This window comes from Coregonus clupeaformis, chromosome 11 (assembly GCF_020615455.1).
Source record: "Coregonus clupeaformis isolate EN_2021a chromosome 11, ASM2061545v1, whole genome shotgun sequence".
NCBI lineage: Eukaryota > Metazoa > Chordata > Actinopteri > Salmoniformes > Salmonidae > Coregonus > Coregonus clupeaformis.
This window is the reverse complement of record NC_059202.1, coordinates 45,813,519-45,833,273: the sequence shown is the minus strand read 5'-3', so window position 1 is coordinate 45,833,273 and position 19,755 is coordinate 45,813,519. Positions and strand designations below refer to the sequence as shown.

The 19,755-nt window shown below is 44.0% G+C and overlaps 1 protein-coding gene across 1 annotated transcript in view; it reads right to left on the bottom strand.

Moving 5' to 3' along the window:
* Window positions 1-19,755, bottom strand: part of LOC121576904 (neuron navigator 2) — a 125,949-nt gene that overhangs the window by 5,209 nt on the left and 100,985 nt on the right. Inside the window, 13 exon segments of the mRNA XM_045223568.1 lie at window positions 29-183; window positions 12,107-12,342; window positions 12,476-12,644; window positions 12,989-13,084; window positions 13,208-13,305; window positions 13,468-13,618; window positions 13,846-13,999; window positions 15,041-15,216; window positions 15,414-15,422; window positions 17,077-17,097; window positions 17,281-17,438; window positions 17,595-17,718; window positions 17,792-17,875. Of these exon segments, the coding sequence (XP_045079503.1) occupies window positions 29-183; window positions 12,107-12,342; window positions 12,476-12,644; window positions 12,989-13,084; window positions 13,208-13,305; window positions 13,468-13,618; window positions 13,846-13,999; window positions 15,041-15,216; window positions 15,414-15,422; window positions 17,077-17,097; window positions 17,281-17,438; window positions 17,595-17,718; window positions 17,792-17,875 (1,631 nt within the window).

Sequence of the window (19,755 nt, the reverse complement as noted above, 5' to 3'; positions counted from 1 at the left end):
CTGTGTGTGTGTGTGTGTGCGTACTGACCAGTGGTGGTGCTTGGAGCTGAGCAGGCCATTGAAGACCTCTCCTAGAGAGCTGACGTGGTGCAGGTTGTCCAATATGACCACCAGGGGCATGTCCACCCCATGACTCGTACTGTTGCACTGGTCAGCCAGGTTAGACAGGTACTGACGCAGCTCCTGGACACCAGAGAGTAGAGTTTACAAAGACAGTACAGTTAATCATTTCCACAAAGGTGGGGGCGAATGACACTGTCTACCGGTGTATGGCTAGCTAGCTACCGGTGTCGCCCCCGCCCCTTCTTCTGTGGGGTTGATCGGCGGCTGGCATCCAACGTTATTGTACATTACAGCCATCTACTTTACTGGAGCGCCCCCGCCTTCCGCCTGTCCTAACTTAAAAATGGACCAATAGAAGTATAAAGAGGGGTTCCTGCAGATGCAGGAATGCCAACATGCAGGAACGCCCCGAATTGAGGGACGCAATTGCACCCTTTTCCAAAATTGTGCCGAATAAACGGTTCATTACTCTGAGCATTTATCACAATACAAATTAGTGACATCTGCTGGTCAGGAATAAATATCAGCATGTTTGATGTTTACATAGACTTGTTTTCCAATTGCATCCATCAAAACGTCATGGCGCAATGGATAGGCATCCCACATCCATGTTTCCCTTTTTTCTTCCAGGTTAAATTTTTTTAAGACAAAAACTGTGCATCCGTGGTATTATTTAGGATGCTGATGACAAAAGATTAGCATAGGCTACACTAATAAAACTATTATAACTAAGTATTTGAACAACAATGGGAAGATAGTGTGGTTTCACAATTATTTTAAATTCAACCATAGCCAGAATTCGATTTTGTGCCTATGCGGGTGTCTGATCCCAAATCCCCGTCCCTACCTGCTGAGCTACCTTTCAGGTGCTATAAACTGGAAGAAATGTAACTAAATGTGTAAATACAGTGTCCAGTAGAGGTTGGTGTTTGAAAGCAACTTTGCATCGAAAAAAGCACCGGTACCACGGCGAAATCAGTGGGATCTCATTTTGCAACGAAAAAGCATGTGATCAAATGAAGCTACGGACGTCATTGATCACATGGTAATGTTACTTTGAAACTAACTGTCTATGCTTTGAAACAAGCAACATAGATTTTTTGTTACAAACAAAACATTTACAAAAGACGGTGGCTCCATTGCGTGATTTAGGATATTAAATAAAAAACTGAAGAGCCTATGCTTATTGAAACTCATCATTTAAAAGTTAGAAATACATTGTTGCCAGTGTTTCAAATAAAAAGTTACAACAAAAATGTGTAATCTATACAGGGATTCGATCCTGTGCCTCCACAAGGCAAGAGACTCACTCGCAGATCCACCTGTAGGCAGATCCACCTGTTAGGTAAGAAACAGAGAATAATATCTAGACTAAGTCTGAAAGTAGTGTCCAGCAGAGGTCAATGTTTTGGAAGCCACAGCAGGATCCACTGACTGAGGGATCAAACAATGTCATTTTATCACGTGGTAAGTGCTTGTCAACTTTGCTTTGGGTTTGAATGAAACTTTCTAAACTCACTTTTACATATTAACAAAAAACTTTGGATCCATCATTTGATAATTACCAATAACAACTGCTAGAGCGGTTTCATTTACAATCACTGTTTGAGAAAGACAAAACATCTAAATAGGCTCTGTCAGGATTCTATACAAGTGTGCTATGCTATGATTTCAGGATAGATTCCTCTGACATATGGCTCTAGGCTCTACGCTATCGTTCCACCTGCTGTTGCAACCTGGTTTTAGAGCATTTCATATTATTCTGTACGTAATTCCGTGAACTCCATTTGGTATGATATGTTAAGTTTCATATGTTGTGTATTAATTTGTGGATGTCCATCATGCATTTCGTATATGTTACGAATTACAATTAGTATAATATGTTACAAATTTGCTAAATGTATGATATGTTACGGATTCTAGCTATGTGTCCCAGGTCTGAATTAGCCCCTGATTAGAAGGAGAGGATGAAAAACAGAGGTGTTTTGGCCCTCCAGGACCGGAATTGAAGAACCCTGGGCTAGTGTTAAGTTTAGGCGTTTAGGTTAAAGGGTTAAGGTTAGGGGAAGGGTTAGCTAAAAGGGTTAAGGTTAGGGGAAGGGTTAGCTAACATACTAAGAGTTGCAAAGTAGCTAAAAGGTAGTACGTTTCTAATTAGATAAAATGCTAAAGCTGTCAGTGATGAGATTGGAGCTCGCAATCTTTGGAACAACGCCAACCCATCTGCCCCGACCAACCACCCATCCTTCTTTTGTTTTTACCTTAAGTAGCCATCCGTCTTATGTAACCATACCAAACATAACATATCATACTAAATGGAGTGTTTCGCGAATTTACGTACAGAATCATACAAAATGCTCTGAGACCAGGTTGGCTAAGAAGGTGAAATATCTAGTTAAAAAACTAAAAGCTTCCAGCAGAGGTTGGTGCTCTTAGTTCAAATCAAATCAAATTGTATTGGTCACATGCGCCGAATACAACAGGTGCACACATTACAGTGAAATGCTTACTTACAGCCCTTAACCAACAGTGCATTTATTTTTAACAAAAAAAGTAAAAATAAAACCACAACAAAAAAAAGTGTTGAGAAAAAAAAGAGCAGAAGTAAAATAAAGTGACAGTAGGGAGGCTATATATACAGGGGGGTACCGTTGCAGAGTCAATGTGCGGTTGCACCGGCTAGTTGAGGTAGTTGAGGTAATATGTACATGTGGGTAGAGTTAAAGTGACTATGCATAAATAATTAACAGAGTAGCAGCAGCGTAAAAAGGATGGGGTGGGGGGGCAGTGCAAATAGTCCGGGTAGCCATGATTAGCTGTTCAGGAGTCTTATGGCTTGGGGGTAGAAGCTGTTGAGAAGTCTTTTGGACCTAGACTTGGCACTCCGGTACCGCTTGCCGTGCGGTAGCAGAGAGAACAGTCTATGACTAGGGTGGCTGGAGTCTTTGACAATTTTGAGGGCCTTCCTCTGACACCGCCTGGTATAGAGGTCCTGGATGGCAGGAAGCTTGGCCCCAGTGATGTACTGGGCCGTACGCACTACCCTCTGTAGTGCCTTGCGGTCGGAGGCCAAGCAGTTGCCATACCAGGCGGTGATGCAACCAGTCAGGATGCTCTCGATGGTGCAGCTGTAGAATCTTTTGAGGATCTGAGGACCCATGCCAAATCTTTTCAGTCTCCTGAGGGGGAATAGGCTTTGTCGTGCCCTCTTCACGACTGTCTTGGTGTGTTTGGACCATGATAGTTCGTTGGTGTGGACACCAAGGAACTTGAAGCTCTCAACCTGTTCCACTACAGCCCCGTCGATGAGAATGGGGGCGTGCTCAGTCCTCTTTTTTTTCCTGTAGTCCACAATCATCTCCTTTGTCTTGGTCACGTTGAGGGAGAGGTTGTTGTCCTGGCACCACACGGCCAGGTCTCTGACCTCCTCCCTATAGGCTGTCTCATCGTTGTCGGTGATCAGGCCTACCACTGTTGTGTCGTCGGCAAACTTAATGATGGTGTTGGAGTCGTGCCTGGCCATGCAGTCATGGGTGAACAGAGAGTACAGGAGGGGACTGAGCACGCACCCCCTGAGGGGCCCCCGTGTTGAGGATCAGTGTGGCAGATGTGTTGTTACCTACCCTTACCACCTGGGGGCGGCCCGTCAGGAAGTCCAGGATCCAGTTGCAGAGGGAGGTGTTTAGTCCCAGGATCCTTAGCTTAGTGATGAGCTTAGAGGGCACTATGGTGTTGAATGCTGAGCTGTAGTCAATGAATAGCATTCTCACGTAGGTGTTCCTCTTGTCCAGGTGGGAAAGGGCAGTGTGGAGTGCAATAGAGATTGCATCATCTGTGGATCTGTTGGGGCGGTATGCAAATTGGAGTGGGTCTAGGGTTTCTGGGATAATGCTGTTGATGTGAGCCATGACCAGCCTTTCAAAGCACTTCATGGCTACAGACGTCAGTGCTACGGGTCGGTAGTCATTTAGGCAGGTTATCTTAGAGTCCTTGGGCACGGGGACTATGGTGGTCTGCTTGAAACATGTTGGTATTACAGACTCAGTCAGGGACATGTTGAAAATGTCAGTGAAGACACTTGCCATTTGGTCAGCACATGCTCGGAGTACACGTCCTGGTAATCCGTCTGGCCCTGCGGCCTTGTGAATGTTGACCTGCTTAAAAGTCTTACTCACATCGGCTACGGAGAGCGTGATCACATAGTCATCCGGAACAGCTGGTGCTCTCATGCATGCTTCAGTGTTGCTTGCCTTGAAGCGAGCATAGAAGTGGTTTAGCTCGTCTGGTAGGCTTGTGTCACTGGGCAGCTCGCGGCTGTGCTTCCCTTTGTAGTCTGTAATAGTTTTCAAGCCCTGCCACATCCGACGAACGTCAGAGCCAGTGTAGTACGATTCAATCTTAGTCCTGTATTGACTCTTTGATGGTTCGTCGGAGGTCATAGCGGGATTTCTTATAAGCGTCCGGGTTAGAGTCCCGTTCCTTGAAAGCGGCAGCTCTACCCTTTAGCTCAGTGCGGATGTTTCCTGTAATCCATGGCTTCTGGTTGGGGTATGTACGTACGGTCACTGTGGGGACGACATCATCGATGCACTTATTGATGAAGCCAGTGACTGATGTGGTGTACTCCTTCAATGCTGTCTGAAGAATCCCGGAACATGTTCCAGTCTGTGCTAGCAAAACAGTCCTGTAGCTTAGCATCTGCGTCATCTGACCACTTTTTTATTAACCGAGTCACTGGTGCTTCCTGCTTTAGTTTTTGCTTATAAGCAGGAATCAGGAGGACACCTGTCATATGGTAGTGTGACGTCCAAAGCTTTGAACGTCATTATCACGTGGTATTGTTACTTTGATCAGAGAGGAAGAGAGAGGCCCAACTCTGCGGAAAATCTGTCTCCCTCCAGCTGGTGGCGGTTCTTCATTGTTTCGCCCACCAACAAGGAGTTTTTGTAGGGAGGTAATTTAGAGAGTGTTGAATTTGTGGCGCAGCGGCCTAAGGCACTGCATCTCAGTGCTTGAGGCATCACTACATTTAAAAATACAAATAAATGCTACGTGATATGTATTTGATGGAATATAAGTTTCGTAATGCTTAAATTGTTACGAGTGTACTGATATAAGTAGGACACGTGACATCCCGGCAACATTGAGAAAAAACACTTTGTATCGGAGTTGTCTCTGCATATTCATAGCATGAGGCTAGTAGCATAGCATCTCTCGCCATTGAATACAGACGGTTGACGTCAACAACCCTCATGGAATATTCAAAATAGAATTACAATAATGAGAAGTATCCACCAATTCAAAGAAAGGATAGGCGGGAGTTAAACAGCCCACCGTGCCACTTTGTAGACAACGACTCCCATTGTTAGGGCGGATAGACATGTATTTTGTCAGAAAATCCATAATCTTTGCTTTGATACAAGCATCAATATGTTGTGTCGAATCTGTATGCTTTGAAAACGGCATCGGAGCTCCGGTATCAATCGTCCCATCACTAGCTGGCTGCGTTTTGCTAACACCAAAAACATCGGGATGTTTTCCCATTATCTTGTTTTTCTAAGGACCCAGAAAATGGAGGCAGTGGGATAACATATATATATATTTACAAGTTAATAAATATATTTAGAAAATGATCAAAAACTATGTATTATTAGCTAGCTAGCTTGTTGTAACTTAATGTTAGTGTGCAGGCTAAAGTTAACTCAAATGAGCTTCTAGTGTAATGTTACCTAGCTAGCTAACCAACTTTACATACTGTATAGCTAGCTAAGTGAATTGAATATCACAAGCTAGCTAACTTCATATTAGCTAGCTAGTTATCTTGATGTATGCATCATTGAAAACTAAAAACACAAACTCGAAATGCATTTGTAGCTAGCTAGCTAACAGCCATGGAAGGTGAAAAGATTAGCAGCTCCGGCTGTCAGAGAAGGGAGGAGAGTAGGCTACCCTGGATAGGGAAGGTACCTTTGTGGGAGGACATTTTGAAAAGACTCTCCAGTACCAGTCCCTAGTGAGGAAAACTAATTTGAGTATAATGAAGCCTGTTTCTTTGATGTTTTCTGTCCTCAGATTGAGAGCTGTGAAACCCTGCATGCAGATTACATCCCAATGAATGTCCCAAGAGAACAAGGGTACATCCTTGTATACCATGGGTTATATGTGTAACAAATGTTGTAAACAAAAATACAGTTTAAAAGTCACGCACAATGTATAAACCTATTACAACTGGAGCAGGCCAAACCTGCTGGGTGTGCAGGCTTCTGTTCCAGCCCAGCACTAACACCTGATTCAACGTTCAAACCTAATTAGTTGATAATCAAGTGTGCTATTACTGGGCTGGAATATACACTGCTCAAAAAAATAAACGAACACTTAAACAACACAATGTAACTCCAAGTCAATCACACTTCTGTGAAATCAAACTGTCCACTTAGGAAGCAACACTGATTGACAATAAATTTCACATGCTGTTGTGCAAATGGAATAGACAACAGGAGGAAATTATAGGCAATTAGCTAGACACCCCCAATAAAGGACTGGTTTTGCAGGTGGTGACCACAGACCACTTCTCAGTTCCTATGCTTCCTGGCTGATGTTTTGGTCACTTTTGAATGCTGGCGGTGCTTTCACTCTAGTGGTAGCATGAGACGGAGTCTACAACCCACACAAGTGGCTCAGGTAGTGCAGCTCATCCAGGATGGCACATCAATGCGAGCTATGGCAAGAAGGTTTGCTGTGTCTGTCAGCGTAGTGTCCAGAGCATGAAGGCGCTACCAGGAGACAGGCCAGTACATCAGGAGACGTGGAGGAGGCCGTAGGAGGGCAACAACCCAGCAGCAGGACCGCTACCTCCGCCTTTGTGCAAGGAGGAGCAGGAGGAGCACTGCCAGAGCCCTGCAAAATGACCTCCAGCAGACCACAAATGTGCATGTGTCTGCTCAAACGGTCAGAAACAGACTCCATGAGGGTGGTATGAGGGCCCGACGTCCACAGGTGGGGGTTGTGCTTACAGCTCAACACCGTGCAGGACGTTTGGCATTTGCCAGAGAACACCAAGATTGGCAAATTCGCCACTGGCGCCCTGTGCTCTTCACAGATGAAAGCAGGTTCACACTGAGCACGTGACAGACGTGACAGAGTCTGGAGACGCCGTGGAGAACGTTCTGCTGCCTGCAACATCCTCCAGCATGACCGGTTTGGCGGTGGGTCAGTCATGGTGTGGGGTGGCATTTCTTTGGGGGGACGCACAGCCCTCCATGTGCTCACCAGAGGTAGCCTGACTGCCATTAGGGACCGAGATGAGATCCTCAGACCCCTTGTGAGACCATATGCTGGTGCGGTTGGCCCTGGGTTCCTCCTAATGCAAGACAATGCTAGACCTCATGTGGCTGGAGTGTGTCAGCAGTTCCTGCAAGAGGAAGGCATTGATGCTATGGACTGGCCCACCCATTCCCCAGACCTGAATCCAATTGAGCACATCTGGGACATCATGTCTCGCTTCATCCACCAACGCCACATTCCACCACATACTGTCCAGGAGTTGGCGGATGCTTTAGTCCAGGTCTGGGAGGAGATCCCTCAGGAGACCATCCGCCACCTCATCAGGAGCATGCCCAGGCGTTGTAGGGAGGTCATACAGGCATGTGGAGGCCACACACACTACTGAGCCTCATTTTGACTTGTTTTAAGGACATTACATCAAAGTTGGATCAGCCTGTAGTGTGGTTTTCCACTTTAATTTTGAGGGTGACCCCAAATCCAGACCTCCATGGGTTGATACATTTGATTTCCATTGATAATTTTTGTGTGATTTTGCTGTCAGCACATTCAACTATGTAAAGAAAAAAGTATTTCATAAGATTATTTCATTCATTCAGATCTAGGATGTGTTATTTTAGTGTTCCCTTAATTTTTTTGAGCAGTGTAAGTCTGCTCACCAAGTAGATCAGGATCAGTGGAGCGAGGTTGGCCATCTCGGGTATTGACTTTTTTTTGCTTTAGTAATAATTCTCTACTTACTAAGATGTCTAACCTTTACATATCAGTTACCTTACTTGTACACTTTGAAATTATATGAAATAAAGTGTTGATTCTTTGAAGTGAAGTGTTTAAACTGGTTTTAATTGTTAACTTAAAACTATTATTCAACATTAACTCGTTTCAAAGTTGATTAATCACAGATCACAATCCTGCAATAAATAGCAGAAGGGAATTTGTCTAATTTGTCTGTGTTTCTGTGCTGTATTCTCAAATGAATATGACCTTGTTGTTCAGTTGTAACCTCTCCAATTACATTTATTTGACTGTCACTCTCAGGATATGAGCTATGTGAACCCATTTTGCAGCTGACGATAATGGCATACGCCAATGCAGCCATAGGCTTAACTCACACATTGTTTACATATTGTTGAGCTATATGTTCTCAATTTAAAAACGATATCAGTAGACAATGTACAGTGGGGGAAAAAATTATTTAGTCAGCCACCAATTGTGCAAGTTCTCCCACTTAAAAAGATGAGAGGCCTGTAATTTTCATCATAGGTACACGTCAACCATGACAGACAAATTGAGAATTTCTTTTCCAGAAAATAACATTGTAGGATTTTTAATGAATTTATTTGCAAATTATGGTGGAAAATAAGTATTTGGTCACCTACAAACAAGCAAGATTTCTGGCTCTCACAGACCTGTAACTTCTTCTTTAAGAGGCTCCTCTGTCCTCCACTCGTTACCTGTATTAATGGCACCTGTTTGAACTTGTTATCAGTATAAAAGACACCTGTCCACAACCTCAAACAGTCACACTCCAAACTCCACTATGGCCAAGACCAAAGAGCTGTCAAAGGACACCAGAAACAAAATTGTAGACCTGCACCAGGCTGGGAAGACTGAATCTGCAATAGGTAAGCAGCTTGGTTTGAAGAAATCAACTGTGGGAGCAATTATTAGGAAATGGAAGACATACAAGACCACTGATAATCTCCCTCGATCTGGGGCTCCACGCAAGATCTCACCCCGTGGGGTCAAAATGATCACAAGAACGGTGAGTAAAAATCCCAGAACCACACGGGGGGACCTAGTGAATGACCTGCAGAGAGCTGGGACCAAAGTAACAAAGCCTACCATCAGTAACACACTACGCCGCCAGGGACTCAAATCCTGCAGTGCCAGACGTGTCCCCCTGCTTAAGCCAGTACATGTCCAGGCCCGTCTGAAGTTTGCTAGAGTGCATTTGGATGATCCAGAAGAGGATTGGGAGAATGTCAGATGAAACCAAAATAGAACTTTTTGGTAAAAACTCAACTCAGTCGTGTTTGGAGGACAAAGAATGCTGAGTTGCATCCAAAGAACACCATACCTACTGTGAAGCATGGGGGTGGAAACATCATGCTTTGGGGCTGTTTTTCTGCAAAGGGACCAGGATGACTGATCCGTGTAAAGGAAAGAATGAATGGGGCCATGTATCGTGAGATTTTGAGTGAAAACCTCCTTCCATCAGCAAGGGCATTGTGGCTGGGTCTTTCAGCATGACAATGATCCCAAACACACCGCCCGGGCAACGAAGGAGTGGCTTCGTAAGAAGCATTTCAAGGTCCTGGAGTGGCCTAGCCAGTCTCCAGATCTCAACCTCATAGAACATCTTTGGAGGGAGTTGAAAGTCTGTGTTGCCCAGCGACAGCCCCAAAACATCACTGCTCTAGAGGAGATCTGCATGGAGGAATGGGCCAAAATACCAGCAACAGTGTGTGAAAACCTTGTGAAGACTTACAGAAAACGTTTGACCTGTGTCATTGCCAACAAAGGGTATATAACAAAGTATTGAGAAACTTTTGTTATTGACCAAATACTTATTTTCCACCATAATTTGCAAATAAATTCATTAAAAATCCTACAATGTGATTTTCTGGATTTGTTTTCTCTCATTTTGTCTGTCATAGTTGACGTGTACCTATGATGAAAATTACAGGCCTCTCTCATCTTTTTAAGTGGGAGAACTTGCACAATTGATGGCTGACTAAACACTTTTTCCCCCCACTGTATATGAAGCTAATCATTATACCAGATGTTGTACATGCCTTGTGCTGACATGAAATTGTTTAGTGCAAATCCAACCTTAGTAATCTAGCTAGTGAAATGTCTGGAAGCAGGAGATGATGGGATCCTTAGCTTAAAACGTACATGTACTACTACCAAGTTCAATGCTAGATACTTTTCTCCCAGAAGGTCTGAATGGCACTTGGATGTGCCAATGTGATAATGAAGATGGTTTGCCTAAGACTACCACAACAATTACATTGTCTATGCTAAATGTGTTTAAATTGTAAAGAAAGAAAGAATAGTTATGCTATAAGAAATACATTTTATTCAATGGGGAAAGGCAAAGCAGAGACGACACACAAAATACTTTTCATTTCACCCATATAACAATAAAGCCTATTATTAAAGTACAGTATGTTTACAATATCATAAACAATTAGAATTGTACATGTTGTTCCAAATTACATTTTACATATTCATACATGTGTACCTAAATAAATTACTGTGAAACTGTTTCTGTTTCATCAGCAGTTATTGCTACACCCTTCATTCGGTTTAAGGGGGCACTTTTGTCATGATGACAAGGTAACGGTGCTCTCTACTCAAATGGCACAACAGAAAAATTCAGATTGACCAAGGCACAGCGTATGACAACCATTTTGTCTGAGGGATTTCTCCTTTCATATCTGGAAAAGGACAAAGTAGTAGAAGTCGAAACTGATGCTGCAGCATTGTTCATCTTCACAGTGGGAATCCAGTCGACATGGGTGTCTTGATAGAGGTCAGCTGGTGAACCTACAGTACATAAACAAATACAAAGCACAACTGATGTTAGAATATCACTTCTTCAGGTCACCTATACCATCAGGGCTCTTGATTGTTTGGTTGTGTTTAATTCATTTCAGGTGTTTTCACGTCATATAAATATTACATCTATTGTTGGGCTGGAACAACCAACAGTCGACACAGCAGGTTATCCTAGTATATTCCTATGCTGCTACATGCTCAGCCATACACAGTGATTAGACTGAGTTATATTAGTAGCCTAAATGATGACTATCCAATCTATTCATCACATTACAAAAAGTAGTCTTACATTAGTCTGCAAATGCAATGATAGATGCATGCAATGCAGTGGAGGCTGGTGGGAGGAGCTATAGGAGGACGAGCTCATTGTAATGGCTGGAACGGAATTAATGGAACAGAGTCAAACATGTGGTTTCCATTTGTTTGATACCGTTCCCTTTATTCCATTCCTGCCATTTCAATGAGCTCGTCCTCCTATAGCTCCTCCCACTAGCCTCCATTGATGCAATGCTTTATTATAAAGGTGCATTTTTATGGTGGAAAAAATTGCTTCCCCAAAACTTGAAACTCACATGCCGCCTTTGACTACAAGCTATCTTCCTAATGTTGGCTACTTAGTCTTGTTGTTAACACCTGGTTAGCATAACAGATAACAGCTAAATTCAAAATCAGACTTACCAGGGAGCAGACCATGTACTGACAGCTGTCTGGGTTCAGGTCTTGATGGGCAAAAAGGTTTCTTCGCTTTTCTGACAGTTATCTCCTTCGTGTTTCATGATTGCGGGTAATCTGTAAAAATATATTTTCCCCGTTGTTGTTCCTGCCCTGTTAGAGCAGACAAATACGGCACAGAAATTGACTATGGTGATGAATGAAGTAGTTTTAGGCACTGTTTTCATGCAGCTTGGGGTAGCCACTCAGCTGTAGTTGTCGTTAGAATTGATGCAGTGGTCTTCCAACATGGCCACCAGGAGGCGTCGTATGTCACCTGGAAACACTCTATTCCAATTACTGTATCCTCCAACAGTTCCAGTTTGCAATGTAAGGGGAATAACCATTTCCATTTGTGAATCTCCTCTCTCATATACTTCCATATCGGTTATATTTTGGCACCTCCACTATCATACAGAAAGTATCCCTTGGTAAAGGTTATTTCCTACATTCAACTTATTAGTCATGATAGTGTTTGACAGACCTTGCTGGACTTGTGGTCTACGTTGAACGTGGCAATGGTCCCGTCGGTGACCTCTCTCCCTTCCCTCAGCACTATGTGTTCGGCCAATCGGCTGGCCAGGAAGCTCTTCCCGGTGCCACTGGGGCCAGACAGGATGATCCTCCGGTGCTCATGGAGCTGGGACACGTAGCGCTGCAGCAGGGGTTTGGGGATCAGTGTCTCAAACACCAAGTCGTCTTGGCTGTGCTCACACACACCTGCAGACAGGGGGCAGCACAGGACACATACATTAAAGGGTAGGTTCACTTTGGTGTTGTTATTTACTGATCCAGACAGCTCTTAATTACATGGTTCAGATGTATTTAAATAGTGGTCCATTCTTGCCCATACCTTTGAGAGAGACAGAGATGGTGTCACTGTCTCCAACGAGGTATCCACAGGGCAGGAGTTCAGGGGTGTCAGCCCCACGTGTGCGATGGATGTCCCCGATGCTATAGCCCAGGACACTGTCTGAGTTTAGACCCAGCTGGCTCACTGGGTCCACGTGGATAATGTACTCCTGCAGGACCAGGGACCAATCAAACATCAGATCAAATAAAATAAAATTGTATTTGTCACATGCGCTGAATACAACAGGTGTAGACCTTACAGTGAAATGCTTACTTACAAGCCCTTAACCAACAATGCAGTTTTAAGAAAAATAAGTGTTAAGTACAAAATAGATAAGTACAAAATTCAAATAAAAAACGAATAATTAAAGAGCAGCAGTAAAATAACAGTAGCTACAAGACAATGGACCAATCATACATCAGACAAAGGACCACAAACCAATCACAAGTCAGATACAAGTGTCACTCTAGTCACTCCTCTACCAGGCTGAGTTTTTAGTGTCTGTTGATTTACCTTAAAGAGACGTCTGACCACCCCATCCAGCACATCCCATTTGGTTTTCCCACTGACACCAATGCAACCAATCAGGAACTGACGAGGTCTACGCTCCTATAGAATATGAGGACGAATTGATCATAAGATATGATATTAAGGACAAATAAGGTGACAGTCATACATTTTTTGGTAGCCATTGTAATTTCTGGTGAGTTGGAAGTGTAAGATGTTTCGTACCTCTTTCCACTTGGCGTCCTCATCTAGAGTTACGACCACCTTGACGTGTCGTCCTTCTTTCCGTGAGCTACCATCCCCGTTGTCCTCCAACAACATGTCTACAGAGACAGGGACATAGATATTAGCTATTGCATACAAGACTACAAACACACACACGCACATGCGCAAGTGAATGCACGTGCTCGCACGCGCACAAAGACTAACACAGGCGCACACACATGCATGCACGTACGCTCGCTCATTCACACAGTCTCTCTTACCGAGGCTGGTGGACTCTGTTAGGGCGAGGCTGTGCTGTGACTGGCCCGCTGAGGGTGAGGTCACTGAGGCTTGTGAGGCTGCTCTGCTGCAGCTGCCCTGACTCTCTATCTTCAGACGGTCGTTCTCTGTCTTCAGCCTCTCTATCTCGCCCTGAGGACAGATTAGAACACACATAACTCTCAGCATCGTACCACTTTGTATTTGACGTGCTTTGTGATGGACAATGTTTGCGTGGTCATTTCTAGGGTGTGGAGTTTTCCCCTGACCATGCAAACCTTGACCAGGAAAATGCCAGGTCACAAGGTCAGGGAAACCTCCAGGCCCTCATCATGTCATATATCAATGGTCATATGTGACCATGTTTCGGTCACCCTCACCTGCATGCGGTTCATGGACTCCCTGAGCTGGTCCAGCTGGTGGGCAGAGCTGAGGGCCTCCAGGCGTATGTCAGTCAGCTTCATCTCCTTGTCTCGGAGCTCGCTGCGGAGCGCCATCACCGTCTCCGCCTCGCTGTCTGTGCACTCTGAGATCCTGCAGACGAGACAGATGTCTGGTCAGTTCAGGGTTAAACAGAATGCTAGTCCTCAAGAGCACATCCCAAAGAAACCTCATGGAGCACAATGATCATTTTCTTACAAAGATTTAAAAAACTCAGTAACATGCTGTACAAGTAATTGGTTTGTCACTGCAAATAATTATTGTAGCATATTCCAAGTTAATCCAGAGGCACTGAATCACTGTGATAGATAGGGGTTCAGGCAATAGTAAACAGGACAAGATCAAGGTCCTGTGAAGGATGTGTGTGATTGGCTCAAAATTCCAGTTTCAATGGCACAACATGTCATGAGTGATCAAGTTGATATTAATTGGTTAAATAATCATTTGGTGCATCAGGGACATTTGTTAGGATTATCCATCATTAGAATTGATAATAAAGTGAATGGTGGTTATTCAGACATTATTCATACTCGATTACTGAGCCAGAGACCCAGTCCTCAACACCCGAGTGCTACCGGGCCAGCCACGCCCACTAACAGGCAGGGGAGAGAGAAAGGGACTAGAGACAAACATAGACAAACAGACAGACAGACAGACAAGAGAGGAACAGCTTCAAGCGAAACATCCAACTATTGACTAAAACAATGAGGCCATGCAGTCTCTAATGATACCACACACAGCTTGGGGTACTGGGATATACTGTATATATATAGTACCAGTCAAAAGTTTGGACACACCTACTCATTCAAGGGTTTTTCTTTATTTTTACTATTTTCTACATTGTAGAATAATAGTGTAGACATCAAAACTATGAAATAACACATACGCAATCATGTAGTAACCAAAAAAGTGTTAAACAAATCAAAATATATTTAAATAGCCACCCTTTGCCTTGATGACAGCTTTGCACACTCTTGGCATTCTCTCAACCAGCTTCATGAGGTAGTCACCTGGAATCCAGACCCCTGAGTTGACTGTATTAAATTAGAAAAACAGGGAGCCTCCATAATGATCCACTAGCCCCTCCCATTTAGAAACAGGTGAGTGTCTAATAGCCTGGGCCCAGGTACTCACAGAGAGTTGGAGTGGGAGTTCCGGATCATGGGTGTGGAGGTGGTGGAGCCGTTATAAGCCGTTAGCTTGGGGGAGGAGGGCAGGGAACAGTCGGTCATCTCCTCTACGTCTGAGTGCGAGGACGCAGACTTGGGCGACTTCTTCTTCCCAAATGCCTGCTTGAAGGAGCTCCGCAGCTGTAGCCGGGGATGGGGATGGGGGTCAGAGAAGAGCAGAAAACAGAGAGACCTGATTACATAGTAAAACACACAGACATATAAGGGGCCCAGAAATACATTTGAATCACAAAGCAGTAATAAACTTCTACTCTTTCACTATCTCCATCTTATCAAGGAATAAAAGTCTGTTTTGGGAATTAGTGTGTTAAGCTTACCTCATAAACCTCCACACGATATGACAGCACAAGAGGGGAAAGACAAGACAACAGACAATCACACGACCATAGACACGATCATAGACATGACCATAGACACGACCATAGACATGATCATAGACACGACCATAGACACGACCATAGACACGACCATAGACATGATCATAGACATGACCATAGACATGACCATAGACACGATCATAGACACGACCATAGACACGATCATAGACACGACCATAGACATGACCATAGACATGACCATAGACATGATCATAGACACGACCATAGACACGATCATAGACACAACCATAGACATGACCATAGACATGATCATAGACATGACCATAGACATGACCATAGACATGACCATAGACATGACCATAGACATGACCATAGACATGACCATAGACATGACCATAGACATGACCATAGACATGACCATAGACATGACCATAGACACGACCATAGACATGACCATAGACATGACCATAGACATGACCATAGACATGACCATAGACATGATCATAGACATGACCATAGACATGACCAGACATGCCAAGACATGACCATAGACATGACCATAGACACGACCATAGACATGACCATAGACATGACCATAGACATGACCATAGACATGACCATAGACATGACCATAGACATGACCATAGACATGATCATAGACATGACCATAGACATGACCATAGACATGATCATAGACATGACCATAGACATGACCATAGACACGATCATAGACATGACCATAGACATGACCATAGACATGACCATAGACATGACCATAGACATGACCATAGACATGACCATAGACATGACCATAGACATGACCATAGACATGACCATAGACATGACCATAGACATGACCATAGACATGATCATAGACATGACCATAGACATGACCATAGACACGATCATAGACATGACCATAGACATGACCATAGACAATTTCAACTTTTAGCTTGGAGACACAATAGAGGTAGGGTGGATTTATTTTGTGAAGACAGGAATAATCCAATACTTTGTGTACAGGTTTTAGGGACAGAGAATATGCTGTACACAAGGCAGCTCACTAAAGAGACTGAATGCAAACTATAATCTCACAGCTACAAACAGGGAATGAACACAAGGCTAGGGAGGAAGATTTCAGATATCACTTTTAAAACCTCACTAATTGACATGACTACTCAACCACTAAAGGGCAGATTTAGATATTTAAATTCAGTAGTCATCTGCCCCCTTGTGGTCAAATAGTCAGGTATGCCACAGTTGTACTTCTAACTAATACACAGATACTAGTATCGTCACTGTCTGCGTACATAGTCATCTTTCACCTTCCCTCCAGCACACGCAACAGCATTATATCAGGCCAAAAGAAAACACACAGACGTTTTAATTTCACTTCATAGGTTAGTACAGGCAGTGCTCAACCAACATACTGTATACACACCTCTTTTCTACAGGCAGAAAATGCATGAGTATATTGACCTAAACTTGTATCTCCTAACTAACACATTACAGATGACAAACCTTTTTGTAGTGGTGTGCAGTTTCTTTGCTGTTTGTCATGTGTAATAAGAGAACACCTCACAATTCTCAACTCACAATCTAGTTTCTAGAGCAGCTCATTAACAACAATAACTATATTCACCTTTGCTCCTGCACAAGGAGGCTGAGCACAAACAGAAGGATTGGAGGAAAGGGCAAGAACATATGACAGATTAGACATACAGACAGAGACATACAGACACAGAGCGACAGACAGCTAGCCAGCCATGTAGATAGACAGATAGACACCGAGTGACAGACTGACAGCTAGCCAGCCACCTAGATAGACAATGAGTAGAGGACCTACCCAGTTCTTCTTCGTCTTTTTGTTCTTGGCGTCCAGCTCCAGGTTGCTGCCCACGCTGGAGTGGCTGGTGGCGCTGGTGATGCTGGACACACTGTCAGACGAGTGCTGTCTGCGGATACACAGGTCTGGTTGAGACTGGGGGCTTCCATTGGCGGAGGCTGTGGGATGCACAAGAGAGAGGGTGAGACAAGGACCAGATGATGGCATAGAATTGGAATCCATTCTGATTCGGTGTCAGATGCCTTTCTTCTCACTAGCCAATAGCCATCCATCCTTGTTGGGTTTCCATGTTGATGTGGGAGGTAACTTCTCACCTGGCCTATCACCTTTGCAGGTGAGCTCTGGCAGGTTGATGACACCGTTGATGGCTGCATGGGCTGCTGTGTTCTGCTTCTTCAGGTATTCTATGGTCTTCCTCAGCTCGTTCAGCTCAAAGTCCTAAAATACAACAACATGATAAAGCAACACATATTTCTGAGGAAACAGATATTTTGACAGCTCCAGTCCTTACCTTCTGCTCAGCCGTGGTGGTAAGGCCCTGGAGTCGGATGGTCATGTTCCCCAAGCTCTGCTCAAATGCTGCTACCAGGTGAGCCTACAGACATACACACAGCAGAACACATTTAGTTACCCATGTATAAGTTTGCAAAACTGACCTGCTGACAATGTCATTTGTTCTCCTTCAACTGACATACATTTGTTTCATTTGTAAGCCCAACTCAGGGCTGTGAAATGGGCAACAAACTGCAGTTCTTGAAAAAGGACATACCCACATACTTTTCACAACATGCATACACAGAGCCAAAACAAAAACATACACAGGTGATAATGGCTTCCGTGTCATGGTGTACATAGAGTATTTAGAGAAGAATGACAGGAATTTAGTTGCTCCACAGGGGCAGCTGGGGAAGTCACTGCATGTTAGAAATGGTTCCATGCTGATATACAGTGCCTTGCAAAAGTATTCATGCCCCTTGGCGTTTTTCCTATTTTGTTGCATTACAACCTGTAATTTAAATGGATTTTTATTTGGATTTCATGTAATGGACATACACAATATAGTCCAAATTGGTGAAGTGAAATGAAAAAAATTACTTGTTTCATAAATGTATACAAAATAAATAACGGAAAAGTGGTGTGTGCATATGTATTCACCCCCTTTGCTATGAAGCCCCTAAATAAGAACTGGTGCAACCAATTACCTTCAGAAGTCACATAATTAGTTAAATAAAGTGTCACATGATCTCAGTATATATACACCTGTTCTGAAAGGCCCCAGAGTCTACAACACCACTAAGGGGCACCACCAAGCAAGCGGCACCATGAAGACCAAGGAGCTCTCCAAACAGGTCAGGGACAAATTTGTGGAGAAGTACAGATCAGGTTTGGGTTATAAAAAAGAAATTGGAAACTTTGAACATCCCACGGAGCACCTCCCGAGTGGCACAGTGGTCTAAGGCACTGCATCGCAGTGCTAGCTGTGCCACTAGAGATCCTGGTTCGAATCCAGGCTCTGTCATAGCCGGCCGCGACCGGGAGACCCATGGGGCGGTGCACAATTGGCCCAGCGTCGTCCAGGGTAGGGGAGGGAATGGCCGGCAGGGATATAGCTCAGTTGGTAGAGCATGGTGTTTGCAACGCCAGGGTTGTGGGTTCGATTCCCACGGGGGGTATGACAAATAAAAAAAATTATGTATGCACTCACTAACTGTAAGTCGCTCTGGATAAGAGCATCTGCTAAATGACTAAAATGTAAATGTAATTAAATCCATTATTAAAAAATAGAAAGATTATGGCACCACAACAAACCTGCCAAGAGAGGGCCACCCACCAAAACTCACAGACCAAGCAAGGAGGGCATTAATCAGAGAGGCAACAAAGAGACCAAAGATAACCCTGAAGGAGCTGCAAAGCTCCACAGCGGAGATTGGAGTATCTGTCCATAGGACCACTTCAAGCCGTACACTCCACAGAGCTGGGCTTTACAGAAGAGTGGCCAGAAAAAAGCCTATGCTTAAAGAAAATAATAAGCAAACACGTTTGGTGTTCGCCAAAAGGAATGTGGGAGACTCCCCAAACATATGGAAGAAGGTACTCTGGTCAGATGAGACTAAAATTGAGCTTTTTGGCCATCAAGGAAAACGCTTTGTCTGGGGCAAACCCAACCCCTCTCATCACCCCGAGAACACCATCCCCACAGTGAAGCATGGTGGTGGCAGCATCATGCTGTGGGGATGTTTTTCATCGGCAGACTGGGAAACTGGTCAGAATTGAAGGAATGATTGATGGCGCTAAATACAGGGAAATTCTTGAGGGAAACCTGTTTCAGTCTTCCAGAGATTTGAGACTGAGACGGAGGTTCACCTTCCAGCAGGACAATGACCCTAAGCATACTGCAAAAGCAACACTCGAGTGGTTTAAGGGGAAACCTTTAAATGTCTTGGAATGGCCTAGTCAAAGCCCAGACCTCAATCC